The 23,380-nt window shown below is 46.0% G+C and overlaps 1 protein-coding gene across 19 annotated transcripts in view; it reads left to right on the top strand.

Moving 5' to 3' along the window:
• PTPRF (protein tyrosine phosphatase receptor type F) overlaps positions 1-23,380 on the top strand; it is a 376,703-nt gene that overhangs the window by 280,776 nt on the left and 72,547 nt on the right. For all 19 annotated transcript variants that reach the window (XM_038143940.1, XM_038143941.1, XM_038143936.1 and 16 more), the window contains 2 exons: positions 5,385-5,495; positions 21,796-22,065. In XM_038143940.1, the coding sequence (XP_037999868.1) occupies positions 5,385-5,495; positions 21,796-22,065 (381 nt within the window). The remainder of the gene's footprint in view (positions 1-5,384; positions 5,496-21,795; positions 22,066-23,380) is intronic.

Below are 23,380 nucleotides of genomic sequence, written 5' to 3'. Positions count from 1 at the left end.
TCAGAGCATCCTGAAATTCTCCTGTCTAAGGGGAGGCCTCACACTGCCGAGAATGTTGGGTCTCCTTTCCTCCCTCTCTGCCTGAGTCCAGCTCCTGGCAGTCATCAGGTGCTATCAGCAGCTGCCTCTGGTGCTCAGAAGAGTGATTTCTCAGCAGTGCTGCCATCCAGAACAGTCCCCTTGTATGCCAATCCCCATCCTCGCAGGCATAATAACCATAATGAACACTAACAATGAAAATACATTTGTAGTTACCTTGTTTTGCATATTTGGCAGTGCCAGTAGCTTGTGGAGGCTAGGTACAATCCTCTAGAACAGCTGGGAGATGCTGCTGTTATAAATTACCAAAAATAGTGAATATGGGAAATGCTTATTTTCATTTTTAGTGACTCTCACATGGTTTGGTGCTTTTTCACAGCTCCCACAGCAAGTGTTTGTTATCTCGGGCAGCAGCCAGGATGTCACAGTCCAACTCTCCCATTGTCAGGGCTTCACATTGTTTCTTTGTCCACCATATTCACATTTATGAGTCCTTATTTGGTCTGGGATTGTCTCTGACCCTACTGCACAGCTCTCTGGATTTTATTAGAGAAATTCTCCTTCCCTAGGAGGAAATTTTTAGCAAAAGGGATTGAGACCCACATCTGAGCACTTGTTGAAGAGGGAGCTGGCTGAAGAGGGTGCTAAGAATACTGCTGGAGGACAAGTCAGGTAGTATTTTTGTGAAAGAAGCTGATGAGAAGCAAAGGGAAAGAAAAGGGAGGGTTTTAGGATAGCCATGTGCTCTAGTGTGCAGGTGGGCTAAATTTGCCTCTTTGCTGAGAGGAAGGGCCCTAGTCAGGTAGCTGGCTTCATTGCATGTGCATTGCAAGTCCTTTCCTTAGATGAGTGCTGTGTCTGCAGCCTGGTTTCTCTGACTCTTGGGTGCTTAGAGGAGCATTTAATTCCTTGTCTGATTTTATAACCAAGGCAAAAAGTCAGTCCCTCGGTTGTGAGCCCAGAGGACTGAGGCTGTGAATGTCCTGGTAGAGAAAAAGAGCTGTTCTCACTGCTGGGGATAGAGCTCCAGTCTGAATTGATACAGAAAAGCAGTGCCGCAGGAGCTCTGGTGTTTGGCTCCGTGTGGTGCTCTCTGGCAGAAGAGAGCATAAGCATAAGCTTCCCGATCAGCTATGAGCAGGATTTCAGAGAGATCAATTTGTATGGCAGCTCAAAGCCTTTTACATTTGGGCTGTCACCTGGAGAAGAGAGTGACAAGCCCTCCATGGCACAACAGTACCCAGCACTGCCAAAAATCGTCCCTTATCAGGATCTTCCTTCCCCATGCTTTCTCTGTGCAGAGCACTTTTTAAATGCTTCTTTTAACCACTGTCACTTGCAACTAATGATTCTGCCTGAGCACAAGTATATTTGAATAGATAAGTATCTTGGAAAGCTGCTAAGGGGCTGTTGTCTGTGCCCAAGTTAAAGAGCAAAAGAAAAGCCAGGAGAGGAAAGGGAGAGGCTGGCGAGGAGATACCAGCACAGAGTAAAGAGGAATAAGGAATATAAAGTAAGGAATGCTTGTCAGTCAGCAAGGCTGACTCCTACCCTCAGCCCTAGAAAACTCTGCCTTGTCACTGTTCTCCCTGGCACGGGTTTTTCTCAGGAGCTGTCAGCTCTCTGATAAGCTGAGATGTGTTATCAGGAGCAGGTCTGAGGCACAAGCAAGACTGACATGACATGGCAGTGTGGTGAGGAATTGTTCCCCTCTTCCTCCGGAGCCCTGCTGCAGAGGAGCAGCAGGGGTCAAGTGGTGCTCAGCAGGGACAGGTTTCCCTCTGATGTGCACATGCTGCTGCAGAGCCCCCCAAGCTCCCAAACAAGCTGTTCACTGCTCCTCTGTGTGCTTGTATCCATGTCCTGGTGGTAGATGGTCCTCATGCATCCCCCAAAGCCCTGCTGTCTGATTGCAGGTCAGGACTCAGCCACACAAGTGGGAGCAAGGCACCTGGCATGGGAGCACTGGGGGAGTCCATGTGAGAAGTCTGCAGTAACATCCTGTGTGAATGAGACCTCACTCAACAACTTATGCAACATAAATCCCAAAGTAATGAATAAAAGTAAATCAGCCTTTTTAGCCTGGTTTGCAGAGGCGCAGAAGATTATGAGATGTTGACAGGGCTAGGAATAGAAATCAGATCCTTTGCACTTGTCAAGGCGAAGAATTCACTGCGCTTTTGAACGTCTTTGGATGCAGCTTCCATGAATTTCAGGGAAACATGCTACTCAGAACTCAGCTCTTAAATTTCCTGTACTCTATGTGTCCTGTCCAGCCTAGACATGAACCCTCCAAGAGATGATGTCTTTCTTTCTCTGGGATCACTGAACTAGGGCTGAGAGCCTTTTATAGGAAGTTTTTTCCCAAGTCTCAGATGCATGTCTGTCTCCTGCTTTCTGATTCCAGAAATGTCTGAGCTTTTTAACTTTATTCATAAATCTTTGTACTCTGAGACACCATACACTTTCCTGGATCCATCACTGAGTTACAAGTTGTCCTTCAAGAAAACCCCTACAGCCCCACTGACTGCAATCAGTTTACCATGATCCTTCCAGTTTCTGCTGGCTGTCAGTTATGCTGAAGGATCTGTATGTTTGTCTAATGATGATTTATTGCAGGACCTGTTTTCTTTCTGTTTCATATGAAAGGTTTGTGTTAACTTCCTTCTGCTCTGGGTTCTTGTCTTCCTCCTGACACACCATAATTTGAATAGTTGTGCCAACCCAGACAAACCCAGATTCCCTTGCCCAATCTCTGAGCAGTTTGTAGGCAGTTGCTGACACGTTGCATGTTTATAGTATGATTCTAGAAATTGGTCCATGTTGACAGGCAATAACAACATTTCTTTTGAAACTCCTCTCATTTTCTTAATTTTCTTTTTTCTTTCTGCTATTGAGGTCCCTAAAGATGAAAAACAGTTTGATTAACATTTAAGAGGCATGGTGATCATGAGTATAAAGGGTAAAAAAATACCAGTGATATATATTAAATGGCTAAAAGGGTTGTATGTTTATGGCAGAATTATCTAGGGATCTTACTTTTTTCCTAGGCAGACACTACTATCACTTGAAGCTGACACTGCTTCCAGCCCAGCCAACTGGGTTTTTTATTAAGCTTGGGTATATTTTGCAACAGACAGCTTTTCCCAGACAAGCTTGATGGAAGCACTTGGAATGAGCTCTGCAGCACATGCATGCCCAAGGAATGATGAGCAGAAATTACAAAGGGGGGGTAGCATGTGGTGAGTTCCGAGAAGATCTTCCTGACAGAGAGCATAACCAGGCAGTGGCATCAATTCCTTGAGGAAGTGGTGAAAGACCTATCACTTGGCACATTTAAAATGGAATTGGACACAAGACGAGTACATTTACAACAGGGAACTATCCTGCCCTGGCCCCCAGGGATGCACGAGGTAACCTAATAGGTCTTTTCCAATTCTAGATTCTCTGATTCTCTGTATCTTGTCAATGCTGGGAAACTTTGTCCTGCGCCACTGCCTATCATGCTGCTGTCTGCTTGAAGATGTTTTTCCCAGACAGGATGTAGAAATTCACTGGTTTTCCTTGAATCAAGCAGCAGAGTTCTGTAGGCTTCAGCCAGCGGGTGTCCAGAGAGTGCTGTGGCCAGGCAAGCTGGCAGGTCCTTTTGTTAGTAGGTGGAAAGACTTTTGCAAATGAGCTTTCTCTGTCTAGCTGAAGCCTCATTTCCAGCACTAATGCAACAGTAGGGAGGGCTCTGTACATCATTTTTATTATATGGCAGAACCCAGGGAAGTTCATTTTTCCCCATGACATATAGGCTTATGCTACAGTCTCAATTTATCCTTCTAAATAATGTAGGTGGCAGTGGTTGATTCACATTAGTTTTTCTTCTGTTCTGATGATAAGAAAAACTGAGTTTGACCTCTACAGCTTGAACCAGCAAGAAGGGAGAAGGCAATTTCACCAGCTATTCTCAGTGCAGCTCTCAGTGGTCATTTTCAACCGTGGCAGGCAGAAATGAGTTCAGATCATTACAAGCAAAGGGGTTAACATTTTTTAGTTTGGTATATGGTTTGTGAGCAGAGTTCCCTTCTTGCAGGCAATACTAACCAGCAGAATCTGAGCACTTGGAGGCACTTAAAAAATTATTCCCACAATGCCTGGGGAAAGCAGGCTGAGCAGCAGCCACTTCAGTGTCTGGCCAGAGGCCACACACTCCTGCAGTGCCAGGTTGCTGTCATATGCATCCTGCTTTCTTTCTCTGCGTCTCCGTCTTTTAGTCTGCATATGGAGCCCAGTTAAGGGAGTTTAGATGTGACCAGTTGTGCAGTCACCTGTGCTGGGCACAAATTTGGATGAAAGGCCAGGCTGCCAGGCTGAGCCCTGCTGGACAGCAGTGGATTATGCTGAGTAGATTGAGAGAAAATCAGCGTAGACCATCACTCACTTCCACATCACTGGTACTGTACAGGTTCCCCATATAAATTGCTACTCTGTGTGCCCTGACAGTTACTGCCATTATTTACATGAGCCCCTCATGCATTTGGCACTTTGGGGATGGGATCAGATCATATCCCAAGGAATGTGCAGCCTGGCATAAACAGCTATTCCTGACCCAAAGCTGGGGGAGCAGGCACTGCTGGGACAAAGGGAGGGTGGCCTTCACACGAGCACCGTGCAGCAGTGAGAGTGTATTGCATTGGTGGGTATCTTTCATGTCTCAGACTAACTTTCTCATGGTTTTATATTGTACATGTTGAAATCTGAAAAAATACAGAGAGCGCTAACATGGAAAAAACTTGACAAAAGGAAAAGTGTTTTCTCAAAAAGAGCTGTCTCTTTGAGACATGACCAACGAAGAGTGCTGGGGTGGGAGGGATGGGACTCTGCCAATTTCTGCAAGAAGGTCGTAATTTGTTGAGCGTTTGCTGGGCTTTGTGTGGATCAGATAAGAAACAGCTACAGTTAAATGTGCTTTGTGCTTGCCTGTTTTGATTACAGACTTATTAAAGGTCCTTTTCTTAGGCAGGAGTCCCATATGAAGCTGTAATTAATATGTGTGTATGTTTTCTTCCTTTGTTGAAGCAAAAAAATAGAAGCGGTTGGGATGGTTAGAAATAAATCAGTAATTTGTTCCCTGCATATTAGAAAAATAACAATAATCAGTTTCACAAGTTTCTAACAGCAGACTAGGTACCTTTGGCTGCATGCTAGTATCTTGTGGGTCCAGGGAACATCATGAAATATTTATCCAGGAGGATACCTTAAAAGTGTGGGGTATGGCCTTCCTTTTCAGAGGCTGTTGGTCTGATTGCCAGATTTGCCATAACCTGAATTGTCTGTTTCATCTTGTTTGTGTACAGGAGCTCTGCAAATAGAGAACAGTGAGGAGTCAGACCAAGGCAAATATGAATGTGTTGCAACCAACAGTGCAGGAACCCGCTACTCTGCCCCAGCCAACCTTTATGTTCGAGGTAAGAGCAGCTTCCACCCAAGGAGATCATTCTCCTCCTTCCCAAAATCTCTGTGGTTTTCAGTGAAAGGAGAACATTCCCTGCCTTCTGCCCTGATTACACTGTGGATTGTGTGATGGGGCCTTTTGTTCAAAAACCAGCAAGTTAAGTTCAATGATATCTTTGATCTACGTTGTGTTTGACTCACGAAGCAAATCAGTTTTTTATATGGTATTACGTAAAATACTGAAACATGAGCAGAATGGGAATTCCTTTCTCTCTTGAGCTCCTTAACTTCTGTGTCATAGTTATCTTGATTGGGATCAAGGCATGGCTTAATCGTTTCAGCATAAACTAACCTTTGGTGTAGTAGTGTAAAGCTGGTCATGCTCTGACCAGCCAGAGGTGCTCAGCTATACTGAGCCAATATTTAGGCCTCTGCTTTGGAATGTGTACCTTTAAAAACTGAACAGTTTTTTGGAGTTGTCCTAAGCCATCTTATATGCATCAGTGATTGAGCCTCGGGGTATTAATGGCTCACACTGGGAACCTGCTGGAAATTAGCCACAATCCATGTAAGGCAATTTTTCTAATGGTTATGCTATGTTGCCAATTTAAAACTGTTTTCAACATACCAAAATAACTAAGTTTTATATTAGGATAGTCTCTTGGCAGTTTTGTTGCTCTGCACTGAAGGTGTTTGAATTAGCTTGGAGAGAAGCAAGTGCTAAATTCCCTGTACATTTTCTGTTAATTTTAGCAAGAAAAAAAAAATGCTGCTTCATATGAAATTCTGTAGAACCAGAGTCATTGGTCAGGAACCCCTGGGAAATGTAGTTATGGGTTTTCCCAAGAAAAGAAAGAACATTCTTGTGCTGGTGCTTATTAGGAAGTTATAACCAGATTTTATTTCCGTATAGTAAATCAACAGACTAATAATAAAATCTCATATTCATTTCTTCCTTCCTCTGATTTAAAGAAAGAAAATCTTAAGGCTGTATATGCATGGGTTAGTATGGAAAGAGGACACGAGAATGATAAAGTCTTCTCATGCTGTGTGTTTGCTTCTAGGGGTGGCTTCTGGCATTGTTTTTGTTGCTTATTATGGGGGACTGCTTTTTTATTTTGCAGCCTAATTTGGATTGTAAGAGTCTTTGGAAGACTGAAGTATCCAATTAAGCATACTCAGAAGATGAAGCTATATCTATGCAGTGGAATCACTCATTTCACTCTCACAATGTATTTATGGATGATTTTAAATTCCCTGTATTCTTGCAATTTCATTTTCCAGGCAAGCTGTACTAAAACTCATCCCAGATTGACCCTTTGCTCTCTGAGAAAAAGGATTCTAGTTACCAGGTTGGCTGTTCTTGCATAGGTTTGTGTGGATATCCAGCTGTATTGCTGCAGTATTTGGGATGCTTTTGCTTCCTGTGACATGCTCAGACTGTCAATGTTCTATTTTCTATAGACATGTGGCTGAAAAAGACACAAAAGCTTCAAGAGGTAGAAAAGCCTCTTCTTAACAACTTTACAATTTCTTACTAATGAACGCTCTTTGTTTAGCAAATGGATCCCGGAGGATTGAGGAGTGTACTGGATTTTACACTTGGCTTGTGCTCATCAAGGTTCATCTGTCTTGTTGGGGCTAAGCATGGGCTGTGGGTGGTCTGCACATGTGAGAGGATCCTCATGTTCACTGAAAAAAGCATGTTCTTTGACATATGTTTTGCTGTTAACTGTCACTTTTTACACATAAATGTTTGGATCAAGCCTTTTTCTTGTGCATAATCTTTACAATGTGAATCTCCAACTTACATGATCCTGATAAAGTCTTTCTGTATATTTAAGACATGACACCCCATAAATTATGGTGACATTATCAGATGATATTTCCTCTGCATACTAGGTCCTAGATGGTATTTTTGCTTACAGTTTCTGATAGCAAATGTTCTACAAAAAAATAGGTCTTAGTGTTACTACATTAGTTAAAGATTTCAAAAAAGTTACTCAAACCGAGAACAGTATATTATTTCTTAAATGCAAGGGAAAAAATAGAAATATCTTACTTTCTCAGGTCTGGGTTGCAGGATAGAAATCCCTGATTTTTTTTCTTATTGTGATAGTCCTACAGTATTGTTAGACACATCAGTGACTTGTAGTTGGATCTTTAGAAAGTGCCTGCATGTTTACTAGAGGGGACATTAATTAATGCTAAATTACAGTGGAAATTAAGTCTGTGGGCTGCACTGCCACTGCTTGGTGGTTTTATAACGATTGACCTCATTGTAGTGTATACCCAAGCAGTCGTCCACTTCCTCGGGAAACGTGGCTGAGTGCTGAGCAGCAGCACTAATTTCCAGTCTGTGTAGTTCTTGGGACTGCTTTTGCTCTCATTTACAGCCTATTGCTTTTCTAATAGTTCAAATGTTTGTTTGTCTCTTGACTCTTGGGATTTATGTTTTTGATCATATTCTCCCCTTTCCTAGCCTCCCAGGTAATCCTTTGTGACTGGGCTGTGTTAGAAAGCACAGGCTCATTAGCATCTTTATACTTTTCATGCTAACAAAGGAAGCGACTGGGTGCTGAGAAGGAGTATCTGGGCACTGCTCAGGGCTTTCTATATCAATGGAAAAACAGGAGGAGGAAGTAGCAGGCTACACCACTGTCTTGTCTCTGTAAATCCTTTAGAGCCAGCACTTCTGCACAGATGGACTTCATTAAAAGTTAAAACATTTCCACACCAGGGATTTGTAAAGGAAAATGGATGCATTTTCCTTGGAGCTATTATTTTCATCTTACTAAGTGTGCTGGAAAGCAATCCTCATAAGCCTTCTGCTTCTGGACTGATGGGTCTATCTGGCTGCTGCTGCTGAGCTGGGATGGGGCTGGGATGGAGCTGACTGCCTCCCACTGCTGGAGGGTGGCCCAAAACATCCAGACTGTCAGAGGAGCAAGAACAGGGTGAAAGCAAGAGCAGGGAGCATGCCAGGGCAAGGTGGCTATCTGGACCATAGCAGGGACTGTGAAGGGAGCACAGTGGCATATTCCTACCCTGGCCCTTAACCACAAGCACGTTTGCCAGTGCTGATGTGGATGTTATCATGACCACCATGAAGAAGCAATCATCCTTTTGTGGTCCATGGTTACATCTACCAGAGTATATTGTAACAATGATTAAATTTGGGACTTGATGGTGCTGCAGGGAGAAGGGAAGGGAATAGAAACATGGAAGATGTTATTCCTCTAATCCAGAGAGTTTGCTGTCTAATTTAGCAGCAAAAGATCCAAGATGTTGATTCAAGACATTTAAGAAATTGTTTTAAGAGCAGAAGGCAGATTGGACACAGTATGGAAAAAAAAAAAAGGTGATGTCATTTTGTCATGCTCACTGGGAGTATAGTGTAATTGCACTGATTCACCTATATTATTGAATTTTTAGGAACACATTTCACTTTTCATTTGCCTATAGCTTCAGGGACATCTGCACCAAGAGAAGAATCTTCAGCCACAAGTATTGTCCTACAAAATGCCTGTGAAGGTGGTGGCCTGTGTGTTGCACCCCACAGTAGATGCACTTGTTATTTTCCTCTTTCCCTATATAAAGGGATTTTCTACCCTTTTCTGTCTCTACACACAAAGCAGATGAGTAGGAAGAGTGTATGTAGGAATGCTCTGTGGAGTTCACTACAAGTGTTCCCAATGCTGCTGACAGCAGTGAGCAATGCCATTGCTATTAGGATAGTATTTACAGGAGCCCTGGCTGCATACTTGATATCAAATGAGAAATCTGCTGCCCAGTTTTCTCTTTTTAAGTACTGCTTTTCAAGCCTTCAAGGCACATCCCAGTGGGGCAAGTGCAGTGAGTTCTCTAGCCCAAACTGCTACACATACTGTAGAGAAGGAGCTGCACAGCTACTTTGAAAAAAAAAAGGCCATTTAAAACTGAATTATCTGCTTTGCCCCCAAATTGCAAGCTAGTAACTCAGACTGCAGTAAATAGAAATGGTATTACTGCAAAAACCTGTGCTTTCTTGATCGCTTTTTGAAAGGCCAGGCTAGTATTTCATTTGGCAGTCGGGAACCCTGCTTGGAGTCTGAAATTTTATTTGCCAAATTTCACCAAGGAGTCATCACCCAAAATGAAATTCGGATTGCTGCTCTGTCCCTAGCAGCAGTTCTCTGGCCTCTGCAGGGTTTTACCCTTGACAACTTGGCAGTAGCTTAGGTTCAGACACGGAGGGAGCTCACTGAAATGGCTACTTGTGCCTATATGATACTTACTGCAGCAGGGACCTTGTGTAAATAATAATAATTCTGAATGACTGACACGGGCCTGGAGCAAGAAGACTTGACGCCTTTAAAAAGAACATTTTCTGCTTATGTAATATTAAAGCAGCTAAAATAGCAACAGCGGTCAAAGCTCAAGGCTATTGCCAGGAGAAGAGTAAAAGCTGAGGACAGTGGTTGAACAGTCAGCAACCAAAACTGGAGATGTCTGAAAAATGGCTAAAGAACAAGGGAATACGTTTGTTTACAGCCCAGCTGTATGCACACTGCTGGCAGTGTGCTCTGTTAAACCTGCCTCTCCTCAGGCTTGATGAGGGTGACAGTACTTGACCAGAGAGGGGCACTGCCAGTGCTTGAGGGCCTGGCAGTGATCACAGGCAGGCAGAGACTGGAGAGACTTGTGAGGGAGATGCCTGGATGACAGGAAACACGAAGCAGCAGTTGAATCAGACTGGATGACCCTGCCTGCTGCTCTGCACAGATGTGTGCCCTGGACCATCAGAAGAAGCAAAGGCAGGCTGCGCTAGAGGCCGCAGAGCGGAGCCCTCAGCAGCTGCTCCATGGCCCAGGAGGCCGCAGCTCTGAAGGGCCATGATGTCCCTGTGTCCCTGCACAGTCCTGACCAGTGGCACTGCTGAAGGAAGTGCACTCCTGTTTATGGGATTTCAGTACTTTTAATTTCATTTCCTCTGCCCCCGGGTGCTTCTCCAGGCTGAAGCTGTGGCCGTGCTGCTGTGACCATGTCAGAGCAGCTGTAGTGTGGGCAGGTGCGCTTGGCTGGTTGTGAGCGGGCTGGGGCCAGCACAGCCGGGGCTGTGCCACACGTGACACTGGCACTGTGGCTCGTGGTGCTGTCGGCTTCAGAGCCAGAGAAGCACATGGAGGCTTCTGACAAGTTTTCTCCTGCCTAAATGTTACTATGAATATTTTTGTCATATTTTCTCCTGGCAAGGAAGTGTGTTCACCATCAGTGTGTTTCTGTGAGCACTCTGCTATGCTGTAATACTTCTAATGATCATGGTTTAATAAATAATAGTCCTCTGTCCTTCAGCTAGCACATTCCATCTAAAGATTCCAATGTGCTTTATAGAACTCAACTAAAGAAGCTTAACAGTTTTGTTCCTTACAAAGTCCTTTGATGGTTCAAAGTGCATTGCAAGGCTCAAGTATTATTATTTGTAAAATGACCTTTATGGAAAATAGAAGGAGAGTGACTGGTGGCTCAGTGTACGATAATGCAACACAGAAATGTACTTGAAAACCTCTTTCCCCCTCCTCCCCACATGACCTGCACAGACATCTGTGGAACAATTAGGCCTGCATATCTGTGCCAACTAAATGTCCATTTCCTCCCCTTCCATATCCACTTGCACAAAGGACTAAGAAATACGTCTCTGGTGCTCTGAGATTTTCTGCTCATAATTGAATTCATGCATGCATGTGTGTGCACTATGAATGGGGAAAGGATGGTTGGGCACCCCGAGCATCCTGTCTGTCTCTCTAGGACGGAATATACTCATCACTGTGGCAGGAGAACATTGTTCATCCGATATAATGGAAGGTTGTCTTATTCTCATGTAATCTGGCGTAAGAAAGACAATCTGTCCTTTTGTTCCTCTATACCACTAAAAGCTGTAAAGGATAAAATTTGATTTATGTGGAATCCTTGGGACACAAGATGTGCTTTTGGAGATAAGCAGGAACAGGTTCATCCCCCTCTGGGTTTTTGTTAACCTGTCTTTTGGATTCCAAAGTGTATGGGTTGGCCTTTATATTAATGCCTTGCATAGTGCCAGAGGGTTTTCACACAGGACAGATGCTGGCAGTTCCCAGTAGAATCTCAATACCAGTTGGGATAATGAACTTTCTTGATGCTTTCAGGAAAGTATTAGCTTCCCACTTTGGAAATGTGTTCCTTTGTTTGAGCTAGTGATCTAAACTCTTAGACCTGTACATTCATATTCTGGCCACAGCCCCCTGCCTTGTTTCAGGTTGCTAATGACCAAGACTGTTCGAAAGCAGAGCCCCCATAAATCCAAATTCATTCTTTCTGCAACAAGCTGCTGTGGTTAGAGTATTGCTGCTGCTGCTGCACAGACAAGCACATCTGTGGCAGAGTAAAAGCCAAATTCAGTCAGCATAGGAATTTCTGCCTGTAGATCATGAGAGCCATCTGACAGTCAGGACTGGCAGATGTGTCTGATATGGCCTTGCTCTTTGCTTCTTTACTGTTTCAGCTTGGATCTCAAATAGAGCCCTGTTTTTTACCTTCTAAAGTTTGCTGTCCTCTCATGGCTTGTCTGCTGTGACTTGACTTGCTCTTGGACTGGCATGTTCAGCTCAGCTGCCAGGCAGCTCAGGTTCATGAGGACGCCATGGTGTTCTGCACAGGGGATACTCTGGGGAACCCCAGGCTTAAATCATCTGTCTCTGTCCCTGCATGGTGGGGAGGCAGATGTTATTTACCATCACTGCTCAGTCATTTGTTCTGTAAAAAAAGCAGAGAAACCATTGATAAAACATGCTTTTTACCTTAGGAGTGACATGGATAGAGAACTGGAGATAAGGGATCATGTAAATGGAACCTGTAAGGAGATGAAACCTTCAATTTACCATTTATCAGGTTTATCTCAGATAAAGCAGCAGCTGTTTAAGCCTTAACTAAGGGAAGAGCAGAGAGAACTTTCTGCCCTCTTGCTTTACAGCTGTTCCAAAATAGCCTGCTATGGGTCTTTATTGCTTATAAACCACTAATATAAAATGAGATTAAGAGATAATCCAGCAATTAGTGACAAATAGCAGGTCCTAAACTTGTTCGTGTTTGACAAACCAGAAAGTTATCTGTTTGAAATAATGTGTTTCACATGTGTCTCCTCACCTTTCCAGCTCTAATCTGAAGTGTCAACACCTGTGGAAAGCCACTTCTGGAGCCCACTCCTGTCCATGCCCACTGATGCAGTATGATCCCTGCAGATTCCCCACAACAAAGCTGCTGGCTGCCCCCCAGCTGGAGCAGCACCCCTCACTTTGCCCCCAAGCAGGCCAAGTGGCAGCACAGTGAGTCCTCTTGGTCTGGCCAGGGTCTCTCAGTCCCTCCTAAGGAGAGGGGGTGGCTCTGGGAGCTTCAGCAGCAAGGACAGGTATTCCTATAGCTGTGCCAGCATCATCCCTCAGTCTCACACCCTTCACCAGCCTCTTGCCCTTCAGTCTCACAGTCCCAGTGGGTGCAGTGGGTTGGTCCACGCTGGCAGCACTTGGGGTTTGTGTTGCCCTGTTGCGACATTAGTGCTGCTTTCCAGAAATGCAGCCTTCCACAAGCGCACCTGCTTTGCCAGAAACTCTGTCCTTCCTGAGCAAGGGCAGGAAACAAATCCTTCCTGTTGGGAAGAGCTGAGCAGGAGGCAGGAGCCCCTCATTGCCTGCTGAAGCCATGCAGATGTGATACACACCATTAGATTAGGAAATAAAGTGCTGGCTTGGGAGCAGCAATAAAGAGGTTCCCTCCCATCACAGGGTCTCACAGGATCTAATGAGCCTTATGCTAAGGTTTTGTGGAGCAAGAAGTAAATCCCTTTCCTAAAGTAGGATGGAGGAAACCTGGACTTAAAGCTTAGGACTGTTTTAAAGATGTCTTGGTGGGGCTCCTTGCTGGATGTGGCCCTCACTAATGGGCCAGTTAAGCTCTGAGTTGGGTGGTTCAAGTTCCCTGGTATCAGTTCAATTGAAAAAATGTAAGTAAGTGTTTTGCTGTTCTCCAGCAAGCTCCATTACACTCCATAGGCCACTGTGGTAGCTGTTACTGGTAGCTTGTTGCCTTGCCTGTACTATGTCAGTGTTGGTTAAAATCCTGGCCTCTGATTGCTGGAAATGGCTTACTGTACTGTTGCACTGTATAATGCCACATGCTGTTCTCTAATTTGCAGTGTTTCTGCTGGAAAGCAAATTCCTTCCCCCACCTTCTCCTTCCCCCATCAAAAATGTGACTCATAAGCAGTCTTTAACTATCAAATCCATTTGTGTATTCTCTCAGCGAGGGTTCGATTACAGCTGGTATGCCACAGATCTGTAGCTGCAGTGAGGTCACTCCTGCTAGAGAAATAAGATCTCCTTTGTCTATAAGGAAAATGCAACTAACCTTCTGCTGTCTCTCCCGCAGGAACAAAAACTGGGACCTGCTCAATTCTCTGGGTGTTTTTGTCCTTCTGATTTCTTGTCCATCTCTCACTCACAGCACAATGTACCAATAAGGCTCTCAAAACTGAGCCCAGCTGAGACTGCACATGTCTGTCACTTTCCTAATACCTCTCTGCTGCATTTAGCTCTTTGTTTGGAGAGAGGGAACAGCTCTTCATGGTAGAAGATTTTTCGATTCACCACTTGAAGCATTTCTTTCATACTTTATAAAGTTTGGATTTACATATGCGGTCTTCCCAGTGTGTGGTCAATGGGTTTAAAGTGCCTTTGCCATCATCTCTGTATCTGGAGTGGATGTATGGGAGCACATGTGTGATGGCTGGAGTCCTTTGCTCTGTGTGTGTGTGAGTGTTCTGCACATGTGGAACATGTCTGTGCATCCAGCATCTGGCCCAGAGCGGGGCCGTCCCTGAAGCACCCTCCATGTGGGGATGTGTGGGATGTGCAGTCCCCTCTGCCCTGCGGCCAGGACTGGTGAGTGGGTCAGGGAGGCAGAGGGGCCAGCCCTGCTCGGGGCCAGAGCAGTGCGAGTGTGGCCTCTCTTGTCCCTGCTGTGGAGTGCTGTGTGCGTGGTGGGAAGTCATGGCTGACCTCTGTAGTCTTGTCTTGTCGTTTCAGTGGTGTGCGGACAGATGAAGCTTGGCCTGTTTTTACTCTCTGTGTTTTTCCTTGTCTTTTTTTATTCCCTCCTCATCTTCATCGCACTCTGCCATCAAACAAAACAAACTTTCATCTCTCAGATCAGCGAGAAGGTTGGTCCTTTTCACTTCTTATCCATCTACAGTACGCCACGTCAGATGGGACTTTTCCAGTAGGGAGAGGAGAGCCATCCCCAAAAGGGGAGGGGGCCCTGCAGACTGGTTCCTTTCCAGGCACAGCCGCAGTGTGCCTGGTGAAATCTGCTTACTGTTTGCTGTGACTCTGGTGATGGCATTGATACTTTGCTTGCATGCCTTTGTTGCTTGAGATTTAAAGTGCACAGAATATATTTTGCATGCAAATACCAGCCAGGGCAGTTTTGTCAAAGGCAGGGTAGGAAGAAGTGCATGCTGCTCTCTGTGGGGTTTTTCTCTAACCCTTTAGTCGTGCTAGGTGCAAGAGTAAATCCTCTAAACTGCTGCTGCTTTCTGGCTGGAGAGCAAGAACAGCCTTTGGAAGCAGAGATCAGAATGATCAGTCCCCTTACAAGCTGCTAGAGAGTGTGGGTTCCTTAATTCCTCCTGAAGCTTTAAAAGTTTTAGCTTTCTCTAGAGGCAAAAAGCTTACTTTGATCTCAGCTGGAGGAGAACCCAGCATGCTGCCCTCCCTTGCCACAAGGCAGCAGGGGCAGCTGGCTGAGATCCAGATCCCTTGTGCCAAGGCAACTTCCCTGCTCCTCAGCAGTCCCTGCATTGGGGTAGCCCATTTTCCATGCTCTGTCCGTGCTCAGACAAGAGCTCTTTACACAAGCAGGTCTGCCTCTCCTTCCTTCTCTGGGGCTGGTCTTCCTCCTGCAGGCAGGAGAGCCAGGAGCTTGTAGCCACTCAGCAAAACTTGATTGATACTTTGCTCTGCTCTGTCCTGCTGCTCTCAGAGAGCCAGAGGTGAATAAAGGACAGTAGTGAAAGGCAACTCCAGCCTTTAAATTAAATCTAGCTCCAGACTTAGCTCAAGGCACTCATGATTTCATGCTGAGGAAAGCTGGTGTTTCTGGCAGAAGTTTGGATTTAGTTTCCAGACATGATTCCTTCACTGAACAGGTTCTATGGGGGTCTGTCCTTCCACACCCACTGAAGGTAAGGGATGCTCACACTATTCCCCAGGTGGCATGAGGAAGAGACCCTGGCTTGTCTCGCACGAACTATCAGGCAGCTGGATGAATTATCTTATGATCATCACTGGAACAAGTTTTAACAAATTGTCATAGCAGCTGTTTCAGTACACTGAGTTCGATCCCATTTCTCTCCCTGGAACATGCTCTCATTTAGATTGTACTGAGGAACGGGACCTTTGTTGTTTACCTTCTAAAAATAGATTTTGTGGAGGATAAAATTACCTCAGCCCAAGACAATGATGAAAAATGAGAACAAGGAAGAAAAGAGAAGAAATCAAAGCCAAGGCCCAAAGCCTCCCAGATTTCAGTGAATTTGAAGCACTGCTGTGATGACTGAGACACCTCTAGAGACTAAACCTTTGACAGGGCACTTAAATGTTTTAGCCACATGGTTTAGCTGAAGGGAGGCAGCTGAGAATGGGTATAAGGCAGCAGGAGTGAAGAATTTCTCATTCTTTGTGTCAGCCCTTCCTTCCCACTCCACCAAAAATACCTACATACACAAATATTTAATGTGAAGCCAGAAATTAGTTTCTAAATATTCCATTGGGGTTTGCCATGCTTATAATTTGTTTGGCACTGATAATTACATCGTACATTTTTCCAGCTTTACTTAAAACTGTGTACTGCTAACCCATGCATTTAATTATTGCTCTGTGACTGCTACAAGGTTATTTATTAACAAGTTATTTTATCTTGATACAGTGGATCTTTTCTCTTATTCCCCTCCTTAATGTTGTGTTATTTTCATCAGAGAAATTTCTGAGAGCAAATGCAAATTGCAGAGCTCCACAATCTTGCTCTCCCTTACTTTGCTATTAGTATGTCAGTATGCTGAATGCTGATGTGTCTCCAGTGCTGCACCACTGTAATGATATATCCTCTTTTATATGTGGTTGTCAGCACAAATAATTAGACCTAAAAGTTATAGCTGAAATATAATCCAAAAATGGCAAGGCCCTGTTTTGGAAATTGTCTATAAAATGTCAGCACTCAAGGATACATTGGGAGCATAAATAGTACAGCATTGTTTGAGCACAAGATTAGACTGTAAATGCATTTTTTCTGGTTCCAATTTTTCCTCTCCTTCTGTTGGTTCTGTCAATAGGTTGTGAGACTTCAGCAACTGCCTTTCCGTTTGAAGTCCTTTTGTAAAATGATAGCACTGGGGAGAGGTGAAAGGTGTCTACAGATGAGTAAACCATGCAGACCAATGATCATTTTTGAGGATAGCTCCTAAATTCACTCCTTCCCGACTTGGAGGAGGTGGTTCCTGAGGAAGGCAGGAGTTTTGGCAGGTGACCAGTCTGGCAAGGTCAAGAACACACCCTGTTCACCAGGGATCCTTTAGCTTGCCTGGTTCGAGTAATGAAGCTGGAGAGTCTCACACTCGCAGAGATGAGCCCCTGCATTGCACTCTGCTGCTCATCCCACTTGGGAGGTTAGGGCAGAGCCCTCTGCCCTTGCCTTGTCTGTGCTGGGACTGGGGAGGAGCAGCAGACCAGGCAGTCCTAGTTCTCCTTCAGAGCGAAAGGGACTTCTGACTGCTGTTCCCTCCTGCAGAGGGCAAGCAGAGGGGAGAGGATGTCAGGACAGTGATGCGGGACCTGTGCAGCTGGAATTGCCTCAGAGAGGAGCAAAGAAGCATGCAGAGCACAAGCACAGCTCCATCACCGTGGGGCAGCACCCAGTGACCATGCAGGAAGGGGAAAGATGAGGCCCAGAATTAGATGCCAGGTAGGCATGGTGCAAAGGAAACCCTGAAGCAGGAGCAGGCAAATAGAGGTGCCTGGATCTCTGCAAACCAGAGGGAGGGGTGTTAGCATTGTCATCTGCTAAGCTGTACTGTGGCCAAGGGAGCCAGCAGGAAAATTTGGAAATTTAGTTTCCCCCTTCCCTATCAGCGCTGCACAACTTTGGAAGCCTGGGCAGTCCTCCTGGCACTTTGTGTTTCTAGCAGAGCCTCACTGGATCCAGCAGTGTCTCAGCACATGAGAGGGACTAACAACACCAGCCTGAGAGCCTTGAGCTTAGAGCCTACAGCTTTTGCAGCCAGCAGCGGGGAGGAGGGTGTCCCTGGTTCTCCAAAGGGGTAACTTCACCCTCAGAGGGAACCCGAGATGTGTGGAAACAGCCACTGCCGTGCTGAAAGGAGCCAGGCAATCGATTGAAGCTCTTTGCTCTCAAGGCAAGGAATGTGCATGTTAGTGCATGCTGAATTATTAACATTTCTCAACCTTTGTGGCTCGAGTGTTGCTTGCTCCCCTCCTTCCCCCCAGCAGTTCCCCCTGTGAGAGGGGAACCAGACTCCACGCTGTCTTTTCTCCCAGTCCTGTGAGATCCAGGGCATGGGCTCAGATTGCACTGCACTCACTGCTCCGAGTTTCACTTCACTTCCTAAGGAATGCTCTCAGTGGGGAGATATGCAGAATAGTGGACTAGCACAGAGCCCTTACAATGCCTATTCTTGAGATGAATTATAATGAATCTCATTTTTGACAGTCTGCAGGTTTAGTTAAACCCCTGAATTATAGTATTGTCCATTGAAATAAATTTTAATATTCACAGTAGTTTTCCCTGTGCTGTTCTTGCGAAACCTCTGAACCACCTTCTTCTGATCCTTATCCAAAAAGAAGATTAAAAAATTACTGCAAATTCTAGTCAAGAAAAATGTAATTAAAAGAGAAATTTCATTGCTGCAAAAAAACGAAGAAAACAAAATTTTCTGGAGCACTTAAGGTAGAATCATGGACTGTAATAACCCATGTGATTTGACTTGTAAATTGGACAGAAATTCCAAGAATGCTGCTTTTTGAGGAGTTACACTGATTTAAATTATTACCAGACTCTTATGCTAGAAAAGCTAGCAACTCAAATTGCTGGCTTGAGCCTGAGGAATGTGTTGATGGTGCTCTGCAAGCTGCTGTGAGAGCTGTGCCAGCTCTTGCTAATGCTAACTGACAGCATCTCCCCTTCTCCCTCCATACTGACTGGGACAAGAAGCTGCCAATTATCCCCCAAGAGGATGGGAGGCTGATGGAGCCCGTCCCTTCCTTTGCATATACTCCTGACAGAGCACTGTCTGGGCCAGATCTCTTACTGAAGGCGCTGCCCTGACCTCCTCCCACCTCTCATGTAGAGGGCTGACCCCTACACAGGGCATCCATTTTTAGCAACTGGGTGCCTTGGGCACTGCTGCTCTCTGGTGCAGAGCAGCCAGCCCATCTCAGCAGCTCTGCCGGTGTGCAAATGAGGGGGAGAGGGCTCAGCCATTCTGGGTTGCAGGAATGCACCACAGAAGCCTGTTTAAGCACTTCTCTGTTGCCAGGCTGGAGAGCTGAGGCTCCACACAACTTCCTGGCATCTGCAGGCTGTGGTGTGCGGGAGGCACAGCCCATGTCAAGGCTGGTGATGAGGTCTCATACCGTCTGATCCACAGGAGAGTTTTCCTTGCTATTCATCCCTTTTCCAAGCACAGGAATGCACCAATCAATCCCCTCTGCTGCTCCCGTGTGTGTGGCACAGGGGAGAGTGACTTCCCATCACCCTGCAGAACGCTGCTGCAGGGCCCTGAGCCCCAGTGAAGTGCCTGTCCCCTCCCTGCAGGGGAGCAGGCAATATCAGCTGCTCACATCCCTCGGGAGAGACAGCACAGCCACCACAGGTTGTGCCTCTGCAGGACACATCAAGGGTGACACAGCACCAATGGGACTCGCACAGCCCCAGGAGCACCCTGAAAGCAGGCGCTTGACATGGGGACACAGTGTGGGGTGCAGGGGAGTCTGTGGCAGGCTGTGCTACCTCTGGTCTCACAGGGCTGGAAGTGAAAATCTATTTGTGCATGCTGGGTTCTGACCTTTCTGCACGGCCTTGTAACCTCCAGTTTATTGTCTTCCCAGGTCCTTGTATGTATTTGTGTGCCTTCCCTCTCCCTGTCCTGCCCTTCCACCACTGTCTGTCTGACTTTGTAGTGGCCTCCAGTGCCTGCCAGCCTGTTTGCCTTGTGCATGTGTGTGAGTGCCCTGTGCACACCTATGGCATTATCCTCAAAAGTTTGCTTTTTTTTTTTTTTTTCTGTTTTAATACAGCTTGGGTGGGTGGGTTTGGTCCTTTGGCGGGGACAGAATTTGAACAGCTTCTACCTGGAGTAATTCGACGCCATGTTCATTGGAAAATATACCTGACTCTTACTGAATGGTGCTGGGATGCTTTGGTTGGAAATACATGCCATCATGTTAAACCATTGCCATGTCCATCAGGTTAAGTCTGTATTCTCATGACTGCATAGCATTTGAATACACTTTCAGTTCTGTCTCATTTGGGGAGCACTGCCCCGTTGGTCAGGTAACACTTCACTGGTGATTGCTCGTGTAGGTATTGATTTGAGATTTAATAATTGATTAAAAGAAGCATATCAAAGGAAGCATAACAAAGGAAGTTATCCTTAAGTTATCCTTACCCTGGCCGGTAAGGAGCTAATGAGCCCTGTTTTGTCACTGAGACGATGTGTACTACACACACGATGTTGACAGTATTGTTTAATTTATCACAAAGTCTTAGCTCTGTTGTACATGCAAGTGTGGGGGCTTCTGTGTTCAGTCTATTTCTGCAATCCTGATGGTTTGGGGATGAATCATCAAAGAGAGCACTAGTGAAATTTGATTTGGGTAGAGCCAGCTTGGCAAGCGGAGCTGGCACCTCTGTGGCTCACAGGGCTGTCAGCAGCTTTACTGTCTGCGGAGATGCCGCGGTGGAGGAGCCAGGCCAGCAGAGCTGTGAGTCCCCAGGCCCCCATCGCCTATGGGGCTGGCCACACCCATGGCCTGTTGTGATCTGGCCCTGCTCAGGCTCCTGCCCCGTTCCCACCTGCCCCAGTGCTGAGGCAGTCGCTGCCCCACCAGCCCAGAGCACTGATGGAGGAGCATAATTGGCAGGGAGAGGCTCCTCGCAGCCGGTCAGTCATGACCCCAGCCACTGCTCGAGGCTGCCTTTCCAGGGGAGGAGGCTAGAGGAGAGCAGAGCTGCTGGGCAAGACAGATCCAAGCAGTTTCCCTTTTTAACTACAGACTGAAATGGGCTTGCCCAGAGGAGACAAAGATTTACTGAGCACAGTTGTTTCTCTACCCTTGCTTAAATAGGCCCATAACACTAACCCTGAAGAAGGGACCTCATTTCTCAGTGTCATTTTCCTGACGGGAATGCATATGGCAGGCAGCTTTAGAGCTTTATTGTAGCTGAGAGTTGCTTACAAATAAGTCTTGAATGAAATACCCAGCAAGGGATTGATAGGAAGAGAAGCTGTGCAATGCAATAAGGAGGAATACATCTCCCAAAGAGCTGCCACAAAGGTGGGAAAGGTTCTGCCAGCCCAGCTCTCTTCTGTCAAAATGGATATGATCTCACATCTGTCAGGATTAGTTCTCTCCTGCCCAGCAAGGTGATCTCTTCAGGCCCTGACAATGTCATGCGGCTCGGGTGACTATTTTCTGAGCCAAGGTAGAACCTGAGTTACATTTTGAAAGGAATTATATTTTATTTAGCAGCACACGTGTGCTAATTCAAAAAGAAACCCTTCTGCTGCCCCTGCCCAAACCCTGTGAGGTTTAGGGAATGGGCTGCTTTGCTCCAGAGCTAATAAATTGAGCAGGTGATTCCGTTTTGCAGAGCTTCAGTGGGCCCTGCGCAAAGTGTGTGACTGGCATTTGTGCATGCTCTCTAATTAGAAGGATGTAATTTAAATGGAGGAATGTTTCATGTTAGTAATATGATTTCAGAAGGCTATGTTTGGAGGGAACGGATTGAGCCATCTCTTAATGAGTTCTACTAATAAGATGCCAGTGGCTAAGGAAGGATAGCAAAGTGTGTGCAATTTGGCAAAGTAGTGAACAGCTTTTGCACTTCATTTTATCTGTCCTGAGGGATAGACAGGCAAAAATGTTGACTGCCCCTCATGTACCCCCGCAGTGCAGCTGAGTACTCTCTGCTGGTTCTGTGACCCTACTAGCTGTCTCCTCCTTGTTTCAGTGCGGCGTGTTGCTCCTCGATTCTCTATCCCTCCGAGCAACCACGAGGTGATGCCTGGGGGGAGCGTGAACCTCACGTGCGTGGCAGTAGGTGCTCCAATGCCCTATGTGAAGTGGATGGCTGGTGTGGAGGAACTGACCAAAGAAGACGAGATGCCCGTCGGTAGGAATGTCCTGGAGCTGAATAACATCATGCAGTCTGCCAACTACACCTGCGTGGCCATCTCTTCCCTTGGCATGATTGAAGCCACAGCCCAGATCACTGTCAAAGGTAAGGAACTATTACTTGCAGTGCTCCTATTTGGGTTTCAACAGTGTAGCCCTTTGCCAAAGTTTCTTGGCTGCAGCCAATTGACTGCTCTCTTCTGTGACTTTTCCAGTTTTCAAGGGAGGTTCCCAAACACACAACTTTGGTTTTTTCCTGCTCACACACAGTATGATGAGATATTTGCTCTGAAGGTCATTTTCTCTCTCCCTGCAAGTGGCATGGTAGACAAGCCTGTGTCAGGCCAGGTCCTTTTTAGGCCGTGAGAGAACCTCACTGAGTCTGTGTTGGTCTCAGCAATGTCTGGCTTGTTCAGTGCATCAGCAGGATCAGCTCTGCTCAGTGGTGAGCCATGGGCTGTCTTGGGGCAGGGTCTGTGGATGTCTGCAGTCAGAAAGCTGTTTGCGCAGAGGTCCTCTTGCAGTAAGGGTGAGACAAGGTTAATCCCAGCAATGTGAAGTGTCCATGAGCCTCAACAGAATGAGCCTCAACAGAAGGAGCTATATGAGTTCATTTGAAATTTGTTACATAATCTTCCGTAAATGTCTTCCCTTACTGCTTTACCCCTTTCCCTTTCTTTTTCTTGTGTTGCTGTCCTTCAGCTGTACTTTCTGCTGACATTTCACAAGAAGCTTTGCCCCAGAGAGGATCTTGTTGCCAGTTGGTGACCACAGGGTGGCCCACCCACTAACAGGAGGCTGAAGGTGTCCTGCCTTTCCCATCTGGGGCCTATCAGAGCGGCAGTATCCGTTTCCTTCTCTGCTTGCAGTTGATTTGTAGCTCAGATTACCACAGATACATCATCTTTTGAGTCTCTATGTTCTTGCAGGCCCCTTCCTGCACTAAGGCCACCTTTAGCACAGAGTTCCTGCTTGAACAAATCAGACAATTGAGTGTTAGCCCTCTCTGACCTGGAGATAACAGGAAATTCTCTGGGCTAGTCAGAGGATGCTTTTAACCTTAGCCGCACCCAGCTCCCTTTACTCAGAGCATCTGCTCCTCAGTAGCTTTTCCAGCCTCTCTTTTCATACAGAGCACAGTGGTTACCCTGCTATAGTAGATACACAAGAGCATGTGGGGAAAAGGGCCATGATGGGATGATGGCCTGGTGTTGGAGGGAAGAGGTGGGAACTGCACCATTGCACTGATGGTTTGCAGCATTTACCTCTTCATAGCTGGAATGCCTTTGCCTCACTCCCTCACTGCCCCAGGATGGGGACCAATTTGCTCAGCTCCTTTTGCCCTGAACCTTCCTCCTTGTGTCCTTGTCTGCTTTTTCTACACCTTTACTCTGGATATCTTACTGCCTCTGTCCCAAACT

This window comes from Motacilla alba, chromosome 8 (assembly GCF_015832195.1).
Source record: "Motacilla alba alba isolate MOTALB_02 chromosome 8, Motacilla_alba_V1.0_pri, whole genome shotgun sequence".
NCBI lineage: Eukaryota > Metazoa > Chordata > Aves > Passeriformes > Motacillidae > Motacilla > Motacilla alba.
The sequence above is the reverse complement of the archived record's forward strand: the minus strand, read 5'-3'. Positions and strand labels throughout refer to the sequence as shown.